The 18,783-nt window shown below is 39.4% G+C and overlaps 1 protein-coding gene across 1 annotated transcript in view; it reads left to right on the top strand.

The window, feature by feature from the left end:
• The window catches only part of PTPN13 (protein tyrosine phosphatase, non-receptor type 13), a 99,350-nt gene that overhangs the window by 57,564 nt on the left and 23,003 nt on the right, over window positions 1-18,783 (top strand). Inside the window, exons 12-24 of the mRNA XM_026068462.1 lie at window positions 306-459; window positions 599-737; window positions 1,157-1,309; window positions 2,688-2,870; window positions 3,947-4,109; window positions 8,006-8,429; window positions 8,602-8,699; window positions 10,571-10,627; window positions 12,611-12,703; window positions 14,107-14,214; window positions 14,962-15,093; window positions 15,485-15,951; window positions 17,044-17,187. Coding sequence (XP_025924247.1) covers window positions 306-459; window positions 599-737; window positions 1,157-1,309; window positions 2,688-2,870; window positions 3,947-4,109; window positions 8,006-8,429; window positions 8,602-8,699; window positions 10,571-10,627; window positions 12,611-12,703; window positions 14,107-14,214; window positions 14,962-15,093; window positions 15,485-15,951; window positions 17,044-17,187 — 2,315 coding nt within the window. The remainder of the gene's footprint in view (window positions 1-305; window positions 460-598; window positions 738-1,156; window positions 1,310-2,687; window positions 2,871-3,946; window positions 4,110-8,005; window positions 8,430-8,601; window positions 8,700-10,570; window positions 10,628-12,610; window positions 12,704-14,106; window positions 14,215-14,961; window positions 15,094-15,484; window positions 15,952-17,043; window positions 17,188-18,783) is intronic.

Genomic DNA, 18,783 nt, shown 5'->3' with positions numbered 1-18,783 from the left:
AACTCTACTTTTGCCCGAGTAACAGCAGCTCAGCCTGGGCAGCCTCTTCCCTTTTGTTGCTGAGTTTTCTTCCCTGATGCTCGTTGCCTTTGCAAGGTGTATTGCTCTGACCCGCACTTCTGCTGTTATTCAGTGTTCCCATTAATAGCCTTTCTGCTAATAAGCCRTTGTTAGCCGTCAGAAAACCTTGCTGCTCAAAACTAAATCAGAGAATTGGAAATCCAGCCTTTATCCTCTAGCTGGAGGAAATAGGTGGGTTTTGATGTTTTTTTTTATCTATGTGCTTCCCTTTCGCTTCATGGCAGACAATGAATTTTTCTTCGTTGATCCTGACATAAAGCTGAGTAAAGTAGCTCCAGAAGGATGGAAAGAAGAATCGAAGAAAAAGAACAAGCCCCCTGTCAACTTCATTCTGTTCTTTCGCATAAAGTTTTTTGTGGATGATGTCAGTCTTATACAGTGAGTGTATGACCATTTTCTTAACCTCTTAAGCCCTAAATTTATGGACAGAAGTTGGATGTTAATCAAACACTGTAAATTTCCTAAAAGGGCAGGTACCAAAGGTGCTATTATTATTTTTTTTTTTTTTTCCCCCCAGACATACTCTGACCTGTCACCAGTATTATCTGCAGTTGCGGAAGGACATCCTGGAAGACAGGATGCACTGTGACGATGAGACAGCCTTATTATTAGCATCCCTAGCCCTCCAAGCTGAGTATGGAGATTACCAGGCAGAGGTACGACCTAAATTTCACCTCCGAGAAACTCTGTTCTTGCTGCTCAATTACTGAATGGACTCTGAGTTGCCATGCGTGCTTGACAGTTCTGCCGTGGTTTGGAAGCTCAGCCGATGCACTGTTGGCAATTGTAGTTTTCTTACAGTCCAACAGAGAGAGAATAGAAATAGGGCTGTTGCAGAATCTATTTGAAGATCTGGGTACTGAACCCTCTTTATTTAGCAGAAGTAGATTTAGGCTTGAATAGAAAGACATACATGAAATTCAGCTCTGGTTCGGAGTTGAAATTCTGAATCCCTTCGCTTACTTAGTTTTGAATGTTGGGATGTATAATTCTGTTTAAAATTTATCTTTATGCTTCAGTCATGCTCTTGTACTAGTATATGGAGATGCTGCCACAAAAATGTTTCATGTTGCAGGTACACGGCATGTCCTATTTCAGACTAGAGCACTATCTACCAGCAAGAGTGATGGAGAAACTAGATCTGTCCTACATCAAAGAAGAGCTGCCCAAATTGCATAGCAGTTATGTTGGTGCTTCTGAAAAAGAGACAGAGTTGGAATTTTTGAAGGTAAGTGGTAGTGGTTCACGTCCTTAGTCTGCCACTGTATGAAATTCCTCATGAGAGTATGGGTGCATAGAAATACTTTGGCCTCAAGTGAAAACAGAGGAAAACAGCTAACGTTCTGAAAAACACTGGAAAGGAAGAAAGCTGAAAAGATGTTCTCAAAAGATGCATCATTAAAAGAGAAAAGAAATCATAATAGATGGGGAGGAAGGCCTTTTTTTTTTTTGCTGTGAGTTGTTTTTCTGCTTTAGCTCAAATACACCAGTTGCAAGCAGCCATTGGTCTTTGCCTTCATTCTGAAGGAAGCTTTGATTATGATCCAGTACGCCCTTCATTCCCTAAGTGCTTTGTTCTTTCTGTTGTGAACAAAGAATTTAAATAATGAAAAATTCTGTTAGAGTTAATGCTGCTTATGCTGTTTGGGATACTTGGTATGAAGCAAGCTGGAAATATTATCAAGCAGACTTTCTTTTGTAGATACCAGGTAAGATGATAGGGAAACTATAATCATATACGTATTTGGATTATTCTAAAAGGACACACTATGAAATGTAATTATGGGTTTTGCTGCTGTTTCCCATGAGATAATGATGAAGTTCTGCCTTGATACAATGGCTGAAAATGAACTCCTGGGTGAGGGTTTGCCACTGAGACACTAGATAACTATTACATTGTAGTTCCCCAGCCACACTGAGACTGAAGTGAAAGTGTCAGTCTCAGCTGCCTGTTCCCATTCCAAGGCTCTCACTCATTTGGCAGGATTGTCCTTGTAACCATAAAGGAGTCACCCTGAACAAGACTGGGAGACTCGATCCTGGTTAAACCTAACCTTGCTGGGGGTTGCAGGGGGAGAGCAATTAGATTCCCTCATTTGATTCATTGCATCAAACCCTTGTGCCAGTCCTGAAGAGACAGCAGCAAGAACGAATAACTGGGAGTGCAAAGTGGGTGAAACTGCTTCTTTTGGCAGTTGTGGTAGCTTAAAGCGATCACAGAATTAAAGTGTTGATCTAATTCTGTGTTTAAGGAATGTGTTAATGACAAATACATCTGACTGGTAACACTTCATTGCTAACACTTGGTTTGTGGAAAGTTTATGATTTGCTTATCGGTCTTCATTATTCATAGTTTTGTTGTTTGCTTTAATAAATGCTTGATTAATTTGCTCTGGAGTTGGACAGGTCAAGAGATATTACCAAGACTTATAACTATCTAGAACACTTCCAGCTGATGTCTCTGTTGTCATGGTGTCTGTAACCTACATAAATGGAACTACTAGGCAAAGAGCAGTCTTTTTTCTAAATTCCATATATATTGTTAGGACTTGTAATAACCTTAGCTTCAGACTCTCTTAGAAGTTTCGTTGCATTGATATGTACAGATGTGTCAGAGGCTCACAGAATACGGAATTCATTTTCATCATGTGTTGCCTGAGAAGAAATCCCAAACTGGCATCCTCCTGGGAGTGTGTTCCAAAGGAGTTGTTGTTTTTGAAGTTCACAATGGGGTCCGCACACCTGTACTACGCTTCCCATGGAGAGAGACAAAGAAAATATCTTTTAGCGTAAGTCAGTCTGTCTCTTTCCCTCTGTCTATGTGAACGAGCCTATATCTATCTCTAGACAGTTTCTTTGTGTTCATTACTTGTGCAAATTAAGGTGATGTTTTTGAGCATAACCTGTGACTGCGTCTTCTGCGGATGAGTTTGTATTGTGTTATGGGATAATATTGGAAATTTTGATGTTTTTAAGACTTTTTTGTTAGCATAGACTCTATGCTGCTGAATTTTCAGCCTCAGAAAAGATTTTAGCACCTGCGTATTGCAATGAACTTTGACAAATCTGTACTGGAGTGAACAGGAAAGAGCTCTTACAGAGACAGGTCAGAGCCTACTCTGAGCACGAGGAGAAGTTCTGTACACTTTCTGCATTTCAGGGCACTGTACCCACACCGGGCATATGGGACATGGATAGTGACAGAGAGACGGGGGGAGTCCTGACGCGTAGAGGACTGGCTACTTGGCAGATGCCAGTACTCTGCGTAGTGAGGAGATGCACCTATGTTGCTTCTCGGTCGTGATACTTTCAAGAGTAGTTAAGCTAAATGATACTGGATGACAGGGGCTGACATTTGATCTGGACGGTGCCAGCCAACTTAACGGGTATGCCTGAAGCCGGTGGTCATGTGTCAGTATTTAACCAGGTCCTGAAATTCAAATGCCTGCCTTCATACAGGTATTGAAAATGATACTTTTCAGTCTGTCTGACAACTTGCTAGAAAGCTAGAGCCTGCTTCATTTTTGCTTGGATTTTAGGAACTGTAATTTCCTGGGAGGTTTTAGAAATCCCCATCCTCCAAAATGTAATAGGACTAGCTGTCGTTATTCAGCAGGAACCTGTAACAGAGACTATTTAAATGATAATTAAATAGTGCCATCTCAGCTAGCCCAGAAGTACTTTTAAAGTGGTACTTTATAAATCTCAAATTACTTTGAGCTGATATATTAAACAGAAATCTCTCCCGTGAATGCATTTTAGTTCCGGAAATTTTGAATGCTGCAGTCGTTGTGCACAAGAAAATGCCAAATTCTTTGTAGGCTAAAAGAAATCATTGTCTTTGCCTTTTTTTTTTTCCATGTAGAAGAAGAAAATTACTTTGCAGAACACATCAGATGGTATCAAGCACGCGTTTCAGACCGACACTAGTAAGACTTGTCAATATCTTCTGCACCTCTGCTCTTCCCAGCATAAATTCCAGCTACAGATGAGAACCAGGCAGAGCAATCAAGACACTCAGGACATTGGTAAGGACTGTTATGTTTGCTTTTCAGTGGCAATCAGTATGTATTTTTATAATTTGTTTTTGATTTTTTTCAGAAGAAGCCTTGAAAATTATTCCCTAATATGACTTTACCTGTTGATTGATGTGGAATGAATTAATTTGATAATTTGGAGTTACAGATAAAATGGAGCAATCAGGCTAGGGCAAATAGGCTGCATATCTGAGCTGTGGGTGTAACTATCTTTATTCTACTTAAAAATTTTGATGGACCATACTAATAAACAAAATTGAGGCTAGCTGTTTTTCTTTGGATAGGAATTGCCAACTAGTTTGTGTGCACAATATAAAATATAATGGAGTTCTTTTAGGTAGATAATATTATCTCAAGAGTGCAGTGATTGAGCAAAGCCTCTGTGCTGATTTCTTTCCTGCTTGCCTGGCTGACCTTCAGTGCAGACCTGAAAGTGCTATTTTGGTCAGCCTGCCTGCTCATTCTCTCTTTGTTCCATGTTTTTATCTGTCTGTATTCCAGTTGCTGTTAATCCAGATTTCCACTAGCGCAGCTGGGATTAGAGTCTGACCCCATCACTGTGGAGCTTGTGATCTCTAATTATATATTTTAAAAAAAAAGAAAAGAGAGAGAAAGAGAGAGAGAGCAGCCTGTGACAGCTATGCAGCCTTTCTATTCCATCAGGCCCAACAAACTTAGCACAAAGAAATAGGACCGAGTGACTCAGGGTGTTCATACTGTATTCTAATTTAGTGTCAGTTTATCCTGAAAAGCAAAGCAAAGCAGTGCATAGAAGGCTTTCTTGTCCAAGCAAATTTGGTTACTGTTACATACAAAGTATGTGTTGCGCTGTGGGAGTCTGGAAAATAAGAGTTTGTTTCTGTGCACTGCAATTTTCTTTGAATTCAGAGATCTCAGAGTTCAGCAATCATTTGAAAGTAGAAGTAAATAAAGTAATATTTTGGGTAATTCCCTTATGTTTGATCACTAAAAGTAAAAACAATGCAAAGGAAAGGTTTGTTTTTGTTACAATTTTACTAATTTAAATTGATTAGCCATACTTCTTTCTTGAATATATGTAGTAATAGAATCGTATCTTAAAACATTGAAATTACTGCAACACAGATGGGACAAACCAATGATGAAGCAGATAATCAAAATAGTATGTCAATGGCAATTACTGCTTTCCTTCTGTTACGGGAGTGAAATGCCAGGCAGTATTTGGGAAACGTTTTTGGCTTGTAGAAGCATCCAAATTTTATTTTTGTTCCCAAGTTCTTAAAGTATCAGTAGGAACTGGTGGTTGGAAGAACTCAGCAAAACAGTAAAGAAAAGGGCAGATGACAATATTATTAACTCAAGGCTGACTACCACAGGACGTGAACCTTTTGAAGGCTTATTTAAGGATTGGGATTTAGGTTTTTTTTGTTTTGGGGTGTTTTTTGTTGTTGTTTTTTTTTAAGAGCACAATGAGCACAAGCGTGTGTATGTACTGTGTTTAGTGGGGTAGGGGATTAGCAGATTTTGGAAGATTCAAATGCCTGATTTTTAAAAAATGTGGTATTTCAGGGTCTAACAGACCTTCATTTCAAGCAATGAATGGATAAAATACTTTGAGAAAAGGGAGAAGGCACGACATGCATAACTACAGTGAATGAATTTGTTTTTTTGCTTGAAACATAGAAACAGAAGATGGATACTTAAAGGAGAACACTTTTTTAGGCCCTGTGATGTACTGTGGCATGTCTTTGACTTGCTGCAGGTTGATTTCAGTGACCTGGGGAAAACCATTTTAACATATGTACATCTAATAGAAAGCATTGGATTTGGAAAAAGAAAAGGAAAATGGCTCTTGAATAACATCCTTTCTGCATGAATAGAAGAAGATGAGACACAAAGAAAAACAGTTCAGGGAAAAAAAAGAAAAAGATACTAACAAAATTTTATGGTACATAAAGGAGATTAGCTATAACTTGAGAGATAATTATTTCTTTTACGTACAACTTCTATGGCAATGCACTGAACAGAAAGGACCAGTGAGTTTCAAGGTGGATGTTTGTGTTCCTAAAAGGGCATATAGAAGAGCGCAAAGATGAACTGAGGATTAAGTCAGTCTTAAGAGGGAAGACTTCTGAGCGTATGAGAATTTTCAGTTAAGGAGTTGGACAAATATGGAGAGAATGTTAATATGCTACATATGTAGGGATGGGAAAGCATTCACCTGAAATCCTTGGGAAAATCCTGTCTTGTGTTGACAGGGGGTACGTAAGACGTCAAGTGTGGAGCTCTAAAGATATTTTAGCAAGGTACCCTTCCCTAAGAAGGGAACGCAACAAGAGCAAGCATCACTGCTAGCTTCTGCCACAGCTGGGAAACAGAGAGTTGTGGATCTCTGGTCTCATCCAGCATAACTATTCTTATGCAGCTTATCTAGTCTGTCCAGTGCTTATGGCTGCAGCAGGTATTTGATGTGTACAAGAAAATAGTAGTTGTATACTAATTCACCTGTAAAAATATCAGAAATGCCTTCCAAACTAAATCTTCTCTGTCTGTAAGCCTAGCACAGAAAAAGCTTGAGTTACTGTTGCAGTTGCTTCCTGCCCAAGATCGTGGAGGAAGCAGCGTCTTTTCAAATGACAGTGCCGTGACTGCAGTTGCCAAGCACAGTTTTTAATGATGAATAATTGTGTGTTTAGCAATGCTGAAGGAAAATGCTACTTTTCATTAGGCATTATCTTTCTGAGTTGCAGCCAGGCTTTCCTAAAACAGCTTATTTCCCGTCTGTGTGTGGAGTTTAAAACAACACCAGTTAACCTTCAATCAGAAATATATAGAAAGTTAAGGATTGCTTTTCCTCAGTCTTCCCTGTGATTTGACTCCAAAACTTTAAAGTTTATGAAGGGTTCAGATGGCCTGATTTCCCTTAAAGACTCTAACCAGCAAACAAGTTGCCGCAGCTTATCAAGTTTCTGTGTGAAAGCCAAGCCACAGGAACTTAACTGCTAGCCTTAGGAGGCAGTTAGGCTAATAGAAATGAGCACAGCTCAGCTTTGCTCTCAATAAGAGAGGGTTAGGCTAAGTTTTGTTATCTTGCATTTGCTTTCAGCTAAGAACCTTCACCCAGACAGTTCCCACGGCTCAGCTGACAGAGTAATTTAATTACAGTCCAAAACCTGTTTTTCTCTGCTACTTAAGGGGTTGCTAGTTCAGGAGTCAAAAAGTCTGGCAGAGCCCAGTCCGCACTTCCTGCTCAGTTCTGTGCTAAAACATTTAGGATGTTTGTGGCAGAGGAAGTCCCCAAGTGCCACAAACCTGAGTGAGCAGATGCTCTTGTACCAGGTAGAGACGCTGCTCAGCCCACAGGACTTTGCAGCTGTATTATAAGTGTTAGTGTCTCGTGGAGAAAAAGCTAAGAAATGGTTGGATGGAAGTTTGGTAGGATTTAATAGTGTAGAAGTGTGGGAGCCCTATTTGTTTGAGAAATTCTAGAGAAGAATTGTAAGAGTAGCTTTAAGGAAGAACAGTCTTCCAGGTCTCTTCAGCTTGAGTGGGAACAAGGATATGATTTGCTTTGCAGAAAGGGGTGGTGTGTCTGTCTGTAAGGCGTAGCAGTTTAGCAGGGAATAGGAATCTTTATACTCATAATGGGATAAATGTTCTGCTGTTCTGCATTTATGGACTTAAATGTAGCATATGGTCTGGTTAGTGTACTGTCATTAAACTCAGACTTTGCTTCCTGAGCAAACTGTATTCTGATGGCGGTACATACTCTTGAGCATTATGACTAAGGTAAAATATGCACTGTGTGAGCCGGTTATTTAAAATACATGCTTTATATAAGGATGTCACATTAGCACTGCTGTATAACTTAAATCTGTTTGGTTTTTGTTTTAAAAAAAATTCTGCAGAAAGAGCTTCATTTAGGAGCCTAAACCTTCATGCTGAGTCCGTCAAAGGCTTTAACATGGGACGAGCAATCAGCACAGGTAGCCTGGCCAGCAGTACCCTGAACCGACTTGCTGTCCGACCTCTGTCAGTCCAAGCAGAGATTCTGAAGAGGCTGTCCTGCTCCGAGCTCTCGCTCTTCCAACCGCTTCCTGGCTCTTCAAAGGAAAAGAACGAGAAGAGCTCATGGGAGGAAAGACCCAGGGTCATGAGCAAGTCGTTTCATGATCTGAGTCAGAGCCACATCTCAGTTTACCCTCCACGGAAAAATATTATCACTGCTTTGGACTCCTCCTCCCCCAAAATAGAGGACATAATGGGAAGAGTCTTTCAGCAAATGCCAAAATTTGACACTGGATCAGCAGCAGGAGCATTAAAACTGAACAAGTAAGGGTCTCTCTGACCACTCTGAAGTATCTTTGTGTACAGTCGATGTATATTTTGCATCAGTTTTTATTTGTAATTCATACCATTATTTTATTACATTGATCCTTCCCTTCCCTCTCCCATCTTCTTCTTCCCTCTGTCTGGCTTCCCTTCTCTCCTTCTCCCCTTTAAGTTCAAAATCTCATGCAGGTTTAAGTAGAAGCCCTGAACGAAAGAAAAATGAATCAGACTCCTCATCCCTTGAAGACACCGGTCAAGCCTATGTTGTAGGTCAGCATGCAAAAAACACTGTGTTTACTAACCTCAAAAACTGCTTCTGATATAACACTTTGATACAGCACCTAACTGATGGTAATATTTTGACTTAATGAAGGAAACAAAGTATCACATGCTAAAATAATCCAAGCAAATTGCTTATAGTTACTGAAAAATTGCTTCAAAGAATCAAAAAATCCTCCTCCTAAAGCAAAAAAGCAGTCAGTACACAGGTGTGCGAAGTATCAGTACTTTACACAGTAAAAGCTGCTCCAGAAAACATCTTCCATTTTGTCACTTAGAGGTGCCATTTTATTGTAAGAATTTTTTAGTCATTTGCCCATCTTCATGTTCTGTTTGACATGAACTTGTCGATGTTCTCGTGGAGGGGGTGGGGAGGGGTGGGTGATTTTGGAAGCGGACTCAGTTTGGCATAAACTGGCTGTTGTCTGCTTCCTCGGAGCAGGACTGGCACAATTCTCTTTGGTTTGCTCTTACCTGGATATAATAAATTAGGTATGAGTTTTGCAGTGCATTAGGTCTTTCACAAGAAGACTTCTGTAATGCACTGAAACAGATCATACTCAGTTTTTGTAGCTGGCACACAGATAGTCTTAGTAGGTAGTAAGAAAAAAAACAAAGAAACAGAAGAAAAAAACACTCTCCAGAGTAGCTAAATACACTTAAACTAACATGTTGGATTATTGTATGTTAATTTTTAATGTTTATATGCCTTCATTCTCTGGTTATATAGGAGATTCCCTGTTCTAGTAATAGAAATCTTAGATGACTGAAATGTTTGGAACCTTAGTTTGCTTTTTTGTGTGCTTAAAATCATAATATTGAGTAATTATGGAACGTCAGAAAGATTAAGTGCAAGAAGTTGGTTTAAAGGAGTCACTACAAACAGCGACATGCAAACACCTGCTGCGACTTCCCCCAGCCTCCACAACATGTGAACCTGGGGCTGACTCGAGGACCACGCTTTTTCAGCACCAAGGGCATAAGCCAGTGAAGAATGAGATGAAGAATGCAGTTTCTGTATGGCTGGTTGTAGCCATTTATCCTATGCTTTTAGGTTCACAGTTAGTGGTTTTATACGCTTACCCATAATCTCCTAGGCAGCAATTCTGGTAGGGCTTTTAGCTATGCTTTGGTCAGTCCTGCTGAATCTCCGGGCAGCACTGAGGTACACGCTTTCCTTACTAGATGAGGCTTATCAGCTGAAACTGTAGGGTTTAGAGGTGTACATCAAGGTTTGAGAAGTCCATGTCTGCTTTGCTAAGAAGCTTGAAGTAATTTACCCCATTTATTTCCATAATTTAGTACATTAAGTATTTCATCCTCTTTAAAGTACAGCCATAATTTCTTGTCATTGATCATTCTGAAGAAAATATGGTCCTTTATGCAAACCAATTTGAATGGAGATACTTAATGCAAGTTTCTTGTTACTGTACAAACTTACTTATTACTGTGCAAAATCTTACAATGATTCCTCTCGTGTTGGTTTATTAAGTCAGGCATATTCATTAAATCATGTTAGTATTTGATTTATGTGGTTTCTTAAAACTCCATTAATTTTACCTGAAGTTAATAGTGGTCATAAAAGCCATACCTTTACCCTTTCTTTAATTCTTTGCCTTTTGCATGAGCTAGCATCCATCTAAACTTGGAACTCTGATCAAAGATCATGAATAATTAGGATTTGCTGAAGCAAAATTACTTTGATATTTACTTATTTTTTTAATAAATAAGTAACATTGTATCAAGAGTTAGCTCATGTACACTCTGTGTAAAGCCTGAAACACTTCTTGGTACCTTTCATTTAAATAGAAACAAGTTAGAAATGTTGCTAACAATGTCTAATATTTGCATTCACATCCCAGGCGTGAGCATGAGTAGTTCTGGAAATCTTCCATCATCAATGCCATTGAAAGACAGTGGTAAGTTGATCAATAACCTATCTATTTAAGTACTTCGGTTACTTTTAGTTTTTACTTAAAACAGTGCTTCCACCCATCCTGTCTATTTCTTAGCTATTCTTAAATCAGATACCTCTCCTAATTGTAGGACAGAACCTTTTTCTAAACACAGAATCCGCTCATTGTGGATTGCTTTTTGGGGGAGATTTTTACATCTGTGTGTAACCCTTTTTGACTATGAAAGCAATCTGTTTAGTTTGACACTTCAAAGATGCTGTTACCTAAAATGCCATGCTCTTCAAAGCTCTTTTCCCTTATTGTGTGACTAATGATCCTGTAGAGCCCCAGATGATCATTTTTTGATTAGCTTTATTACTCTTTAGGGTTTTTTTGGTTTTGTTTTTCTGAGGATAAAATCCCTTTTCCAGATGGGGCAGTCTGTTGCCATATTCTCTTGCACCAGTATTTTCTGCTACTACGAGCGTGGAAAGCTCAATAGGTTTCTGCTGTTCTGGAAGTGGAAGTGCCCGTTCCGCTTATGGCAAACCTCTGTCCCTGCGTTCCAGAGTCGGCAAATGGTGCTGCTGCCAACGGCTTGTCTCTGGCTCCCCAGCCACGCGGCTGGGAACGTTGCTGAGCACTCGCGAGATCAGCTCAGCGCACAGATTTGAAGGAAAGCCATTCTCTAAGAAGGGTGCTCAGACAACCAGACAGTAATCTGTGGGCGATAAAGTGCTTGAGCACGACAGTTACCATGATACAAGTACAGCTTGAATAGGAGGTGTGTTTGTGACTCCAGGCTCTTCCAAAGCAGTAGATAGCAGTTGAGCGTGTTAATCATATGAACAAAATTGTTCTTTATCTCTGTCTGGTGGTATTTGGCTGACCAAGCAAGTGATACCTCTTCTAGGTAGCAAATTCATGATTTCAGACTTTGAGAGAATTTGGGGATTTTTTTGAAGTGCTGGAGAGGGAGATTTTTTCCAAATTGGTCTGCGTCTGTCTCTAAAGCGCCTGGGTCTACTTCAGCCTGTTGGGAGCTCTCAAGAGTAACATAGTTCTGTTTTAAGGATACTCGGATTTTGGAAGGAGCAGAATCGGGAGCCTTCAGAGTGGCAGATGAGGAAATAAATTTAAACAAGATGCATTTTTATAGATGTTTCTGACGTTGGTTGTTCTATAAAGGAAGGATCATCATTAAGAGAATTCACTGAGTAACCTTTTAGTAACTTCATATAATCTTTTCTGTTGTCAGTTTAAATATGTATCTTTAGCTAGCAACCACTGTGTTGGAATTGCATGGTTTTGTGATGCACGCTTGCGCGCTCAAAAGCTGGCACCGCAGAGCCCCTTGTTTGTGGCCAGTGCTACTAGCAGTAGATTGTGTTCAAGCCTGGTGTATTTGATGCAATATCACATAACTGTTATGTCACTGATGCAATTGTTAATATATTTGCCAAGCAGAGAATTGTTTGTATAAACATTCTTGGTTGCTTAGATAAGGCTTTTGATGTTCTTTAACATTGCATTACTATTGCTTGTTTTGGAATAAACTGGCTTGGCTTATGGGTGCAGAAAATGACTGTGCGGAGTGGGGGGAACTGGTTGATCTTAGTAGCCCTGATCTGGGAGAGCACTGTAAGCCTCAGTTTCCCTTTTAACAATGTGCTTAAGTCCTTCCTCCCTGAGCAAGGCACATAAGCACAGGTCTAAATACTTGCCTGAACAGAGCCCAGTAAGTTGGAAAACTGTAGGACTTAATCTTGTTGATACTCCAAGAGGCTCTGCTCAGTAAGTTCTTTTCTTGGGAGGAATGCAAGATTTTAATTGCTGAGGATGAAGTGAGTTACAAGGATTTTAAAATTTGGATATGGCTTGGGAAGACTAAACTTGGACCCACTGCTCAGAGAAGTAGTCTTATTTAGGGAATAGAACTTAAGGGCAAACCTAAAACATCATGAATGCATTCAGTTAGTGTCTGATCATGAAATGTTGGCTTTTCAGTTGACGCTCTGCAAACAGCGCAGAGCAGAGTTTCCTCACCAGAAAGAGAGATCACTTTGGTGAACTTGAAAAAGGATGAAAAATTGGGTTTAGGTAAGTTGCCTTAAAATTATTAAGTCTTGTTTGTTCATAGAAGCCAAAAGTAAAATAGATTTTCCTGTTATTTTAAGTATTTATTGTAGATCTGAAGAAACCAGTATGGATAGCAGCTGGATTTCTGAGATGTTGATTTAGGATGTTGAAGCCCAGGTTTTCTTGCTAGCATCTGCTACTGAATCATGGAGTGATGTTAAACAAGGCTGTCTCTTAGTTTTTTCCATTTATAAATTGAAGATAGTATTTACAGTGAGAAACGATCATCCTAAAGTTGGGTCCTTTAAAGTTTTTCTCTGTGTTTAGATACAAAGTTTGTGTCTGTGTGTACACCACACAGCTGCAACAGCTTTGAGGCTTTAAAGACAAAAAACATTCTGAAGCCAATATGCACTAAGTACATTTTTGTTCTTAGTCTCAAAATATCACTGTATGGAACATTAATTTGAGGTTAAAAAGAACCTGGAAGACAAGATATTTGGATTCCATTCCTTTTTTCTACTGCTAACTTTTTTTCATAAACCCACACAATTTTTCCTTGTATGAGTAATGAATAATTTGCTATCAGTTCCACTGTAGGGAGGCTCTTTGAAATGTCCTTTAGGAAATTGTTGTGTCACTCAGAATAGAACTATTGTCTAAATCTAAATAGGGAGAAAAGCCTACAAGATCAAAATATTTATCGTTGACCCTACACGGTATCTTAGCCTTAACCAAAGATGAAAGAAATTCACATGCACCCTTTTTTTATTCCACACACAATCCATGTTACTTTGCTGGTTCAACTTGAGTAAAGAAGTACTGACTTGTTCAATTTTTATTATTACTATTATTTTTAATCATGGTCATCCTTCCCAGATATACCTGGTAGAATTTGCAGAAATAGACTGGAAGCCTCAGATGCAAAGACAAGTATTTTACATTTTTAATACAGAAAATTGGGTTTGTAAAACTGTGTTCTTAAAGCCAAAGTCAGACATTTAAGTGAAACATCTAACAACAGAGAAAAACAATTTTTTTCTGTAAGCGAAAATACATTTCATCTGGTCAGTGAATTTACGTATAATATCATATGTTTGTGTGTGTGTTTCTGTTGTCACTGTCGTCATCTTTAGCCTTTGCTGGAGATTTGCAGAAGGCAGCTAGACAAAGCCTGATTTGCATAAAAAAAATAAGAATACAATAAAACTTGATCAAAACAAACTCTTCAAATCACTTCTGTGCCTTAAATCTTCATTTACCATTTACTTTCAGGTGGATTTCTTTAAGATGTTTAGTTTTCTTTTACTTTACATTTATTAGACCAACTAAATTTTTGTCTGATTTGAAATAGAGTTGTGTACTGCGTTAAGTTAAAGACTGATGACTGACATATTCGCGTACTTTGGCTCTCTTTTTAATAGGCTTTCAAATAATTGGTGGAGAGAAGACGGGGAAACTTGATCTGGGAATTTTTATTCATTCAGTTATTCCTGGAGGGCCAGCTGATTTGGAAGGATCTCTAAAACCAGGTGAATAGTGTAAATAAGGAGAGGTGTATACATGAAAGGAAAGAATGAACATTTTCTTAGTGCCGTTTTCATCTATGGCTGTGGGTGTCACTTACAAATACCAACCTTTAGTTACCTTCTTGATAACTTTTGAAAACTGGTGATACTTCTTTGTTAAACACTATGAAAATAAAAGTTTTTGTTTGAATTAAAGTAAAAAAAATCAAAGTTTGAAGGAATAGAAGATTAAAATTACCTACAAAGAAAAGGTATTATTTGCTGTTATCTCTTGACAGATGCTTTGAAATTTCAATTTTCAAACCTCCATACCCATACTTTGGTTTTTTAAAAAGTAAACCTAATCCCGGCACAGGTAATGCCTAAGGCTGCTATAACACAAAGAGGATTTTCATTTTGTTTAGTAAATGTGTTTGTTTTAGTCTGTGCCGTAGACTGAACTGTACATTGTTTATTTCACTTCTTGATTTTTCCTTTTGTATTTTCTTTTTGTAAGTCAGAAGAGAAGGTAGAAGTGGGTGACAAAAGTCAGGAAAAATATTGTAATATGGAGAAGCTTGGCAGGTTTAAGAAGAAGAAATATTTATAATCTTCTTTTTTTTAATTATTAGGGTTCCTTTTTCTAGCATCAGTAATTTTTAATCTGTACATTGTGCAGAGATTTTCGGACTTACACTTTCACATATCCTCACTGAAGGTTGAAAATGTAAATGCTGTATTGTTGTTTTCTGAACAAACCTTTTTGTGCAGGACACCGACTAATATCTGTGAATAGCACGAGTCTGGAGGGTGTCAGCCACCATGCAGCATTAGAAATTTTAGAGAATGCGCCTGAAGATGTGACGCTTGTCATCTCTCAGCCCAAGGACAAGCTATCCAAAGGTATGGAGAGAAATATTCCTTACGTTACTGTTAAAGATGTGTTCTTTGAGTTTGAGTGCTCTGCCTTCTCTAACGCCTTTTGTAAAGCACTTGCTTTGTTTCCTGTGAAGCATTTATCACAACTGAGTTAGCCTTAAAACACCGCACTGAACTTTAGTCACTTCTGTAAGCAATCCCAGCTAATATCTGCTTGAAACTGTGTTCTGAGAATGAACTAAGTGTGTTACAGGAAACTTCAGTGAGGACGTGCTGGTTGCACCTTATCTGGAAAGTGTTCTGCATGATTCGAACTGATAATCCTTATGCGGTGGTTTAAAGAGCTGACGAATTTGTCCTACAGCAGATAAGGTGTTAGCATTTACTGTTGACTGTCTTGTCTCCTGGTTTGCAGCATCGTCTAACCCTGCGCACCTCACTAATGGGACAAGAGGTTATTTAAGGAGGCCATCATCAGTGCAGGACAATGAGGCAGAGTCCTCTTCAGAAGAGCACAGCCGGTCACGGGGTCACCAGAGGCCCGTCTCAGGGAGTTTGTCTGGCCTGTCGGGAGGCAAGCGGGACGGAAGCATGAGCTCCCAGGACTCCAGGACTGAGAGTGCCAGCCTGTCTCAGAGCCAGACAGCTGGCTTCTTTGGCAAACGTGCAAGTGGTAGAGCCCAGCAGGATCCTCAGCATTACAGTGATTCCCTGTCTGGGCTTTCTAAAGCCAATGAGAAGAGAAGATCCTCGTCTGACAGTACCCGAGCAAAAACTAAAAGGCCTGGGGTGGTGGAATCTGTGGAATATTCTGACCGAGGGGATTCTGACATGGATGAAGCAACATATTCCAGCAGTCAGGAGCAACAGGCAGCTAAAAAGGCATAGTGTATTTCATATGAACATTTCCCATCAGTATTACACTGATAGTGAAATAGCTGGCTGTCAGTGTGAATAAGATGAAGGGGGTGGGAGGGAGGGAGGGAAGATCAGCCTAGCCAGCACCTTATCCTTTGAATTGCAAATGCACTGAGTACTACTGTTTGGTACAAGTTTTCAAAACCTAGTGCTTCTGGTCCTTGAAATGAGGAAAACATACAGCTTTGAACTACAAAAGAATTGAAATGGCCATGTGAAATGGCAATAATCTGCTCACAAGAATCAAGTCATGCTCTATGTTTTTCTCCTAAATTGATCATTTTGCCCAAAAGTAAATGGAGAAAAACCATGCCTGTAGTTTCAAAGAACTTCAAAGGGCTGCATGAAACGAGTCCTGAATGAGATGCTTCCAGCTTAAGAACCTCATGACATGGACATGTCTTACTACAGGCAGGTTCTGCCCGGGGATGCTATGTGTAGTGCTCATGTTGATTCTGTAAAAAATCTGCGTTCAAGTCTGTATGCTTGTCCAAGGTGGTCATAATCTAATGACCATCTCTACAGATAAATTTCTTTGCCTTTTCATGTCTTCTGGGATTAATCTAATACCTGTAAAACTACACTTGTCAGGTGAATTTCGCAGTCGGTCATGCTCTGAGCAGAGCCAGCTTGCTGCTTCACCTTTCCAAAAGTACACTGTGCAAAGCACTGCAAATTCATTCCTAACTCGTAGTGATCCCTCCTTTCAGCTGATGGAGATCATTCACTGAAATTCTTGCAGCTCCAGCAAATGAATCCAACAGACTCTGGGTTTTCAGTATTATGGATTCTTTGTTTCATGACCAGGTGCACTGGACTGTAAAGACTTGGTCACTGAAGGCCAAGCATATTCCTGGGCTAAACCTGTTCAGCTGCAGCAGTGGAAGAGTTAAAGTAATGAATCTTATGAATCTTTCTTACTAATTAGTACTCTCCCATATGGACTCCTTTTGGTTGCATCTAACTCAAACACACCCTTTAGGGTCTTAACTATAAACTTCTAACAGAAAATCCTTTTCTTTTTTTCTTTTCTGTTGCTTTTTCTTTTTTGTAAAGGAATCTTCTTCAGCAAATACAGCAAGCAAAACAAATTCTAAAAAGATTACTGCAACACTTCTTAAACCTGGAGATATCTTTGAGGTTGAACTAGCCAAAAAAGATAACGGCTTGGGAATAAGTGTCACGGTACTGTTTGACAAGGTTTTTAGATGTTTTCTCTTTTTCTCTACTCCCAGCAACCTGTTAAATTGCTAAACTACAAGGAAGCAAAGTATTTTATGGAGCCGCTGTTCAATGTGTAGTTTTACTGTTGTATAATCAATCTTACAAAAGCTGAAAAATATCAATAGAAATCCCTTTTCTTGTCATCTCCCCTCTGAGTAACCCTTTTTGTTTGTTGATTTACCGTGGAGCCCCGCAGAAGCTACTTTGCGAGTACAAATAGGAAGACAGTCTTTGTCCCGTGCCACCTAATAACGAGAGGTGGCACATTTACAAGGGAGTAGCACGAAGAAATAAGACCTTTACTGATAGGCATCGTAGGCAGTGGTGTGGGAAGCCTTACCTAAGAGTATCCGTGCAGTTCCACAAATGCCTTGTTCTGTGTTCTCCCCCTGCTGGTTATAAAGCAGAAAACAAAAAAACCTACTTCTATCCAAATGAGACCCGATTGACACCGCCTTCTTGCAAGGCTATTGCCCTAGGAGACAAAAATGTATTTTTAATGGACTAATTTCTCATCAGGTTATAAAATTTTGAAGGTAGTTTGCATTTGGGCCTACTATACTGTAAAGTAGCACTTTATGGGCAAAGTGAATGCTTTTTATCTGAGACACATAGGTTTTTCACTGCTCTTGTTCTTATTTTATGTTCAAAAAAAGATTTGGGTATTTTAATACTCGAAGTTTATCTCTATTGATCTGATTGATCACCAAACTACACAGTAACTTGGAAAAATAACATAAATTATGACAACAATGAGCAGTTGTTAACTGTAGTTCAGAGCCGGTGGGTTTCACTGTTTATCCCTAAAACCAAGTCAGCCTTTTCCCCAGTGTGGCCATGTGGATAGGAGCACAGGCGGCCTGTAACCTCTCAAGCCTAAGAGGAACAAAATGAAACTCTGTTCTTTTAACATCCCAGTCTATCCAAAGTCATATTGCCTTGTCCCGTCAGACAAAATGTTTTCTGTATAGCAGAGGAAGTAGGCAAAGCATTTGCAATATTTGATAAGAAGTAAATTTAGACTACAGAAATCTTGGGTCCATAGACTGGGTCATTGCCCTGTTACCTATTGTAAATAATACATTGGCAATAAGAAAAGTTTACTTAGAAGAATTTAAAAAAATGTATTGATAATGTTTTGGAGCAGAGCTCATAATCTCAGATGGCTGGAGGCATAATGATGCAGGAGGAGGTAGTTGTTGAACAGCAGCAAGCCTGCTGCATGCATACATCAGCTTTGTAGAAAATGTTAGAAAATGCCAACCATTGCAGAGACTTCCCGTAAAGGATGACCAAGTGGTATTTTCATTGTGCTTTCCTTTTTCAGCCTCCTCCACTCTGACCCTTGCATTGCCATCCTGTACAGTGATGAAAAGAAGAGGTGTACAATTAGCTCTGTGTTCTAAGTTTTCACATGTAATACAGTGTGCTTTGGAAGCGCACGTTAACGCGTTGTTGGGCTCCCTCTTCCCTCCAAGTTTATGGAGAAGCACCAGTAGTGCAGTGGTAGCTGTCTGTGAGCCAGAAAAGCTAAGACCCTCCAAAAGCAATGCCATTTGAGCTTGGTTTTTT

The sequence above is a fragment of the Apteryx rowi genome, unplaced genomic scaffold (assembly GCF_003343035.1).
Source record: "Apteryx rowi isolate R43461 unplaced genomic scaffold, aptRow1 scaffold_270, whole genome shotgun sequence".
NCBI lineage: Eukaryota > Metazoa > Chordata > Aves > Apterygiformes > Apterygidae > Apteryx > Apteryx rowi.
This window is presented reverse-complemented; position numbering and strand designations above follow the sequence as displayed.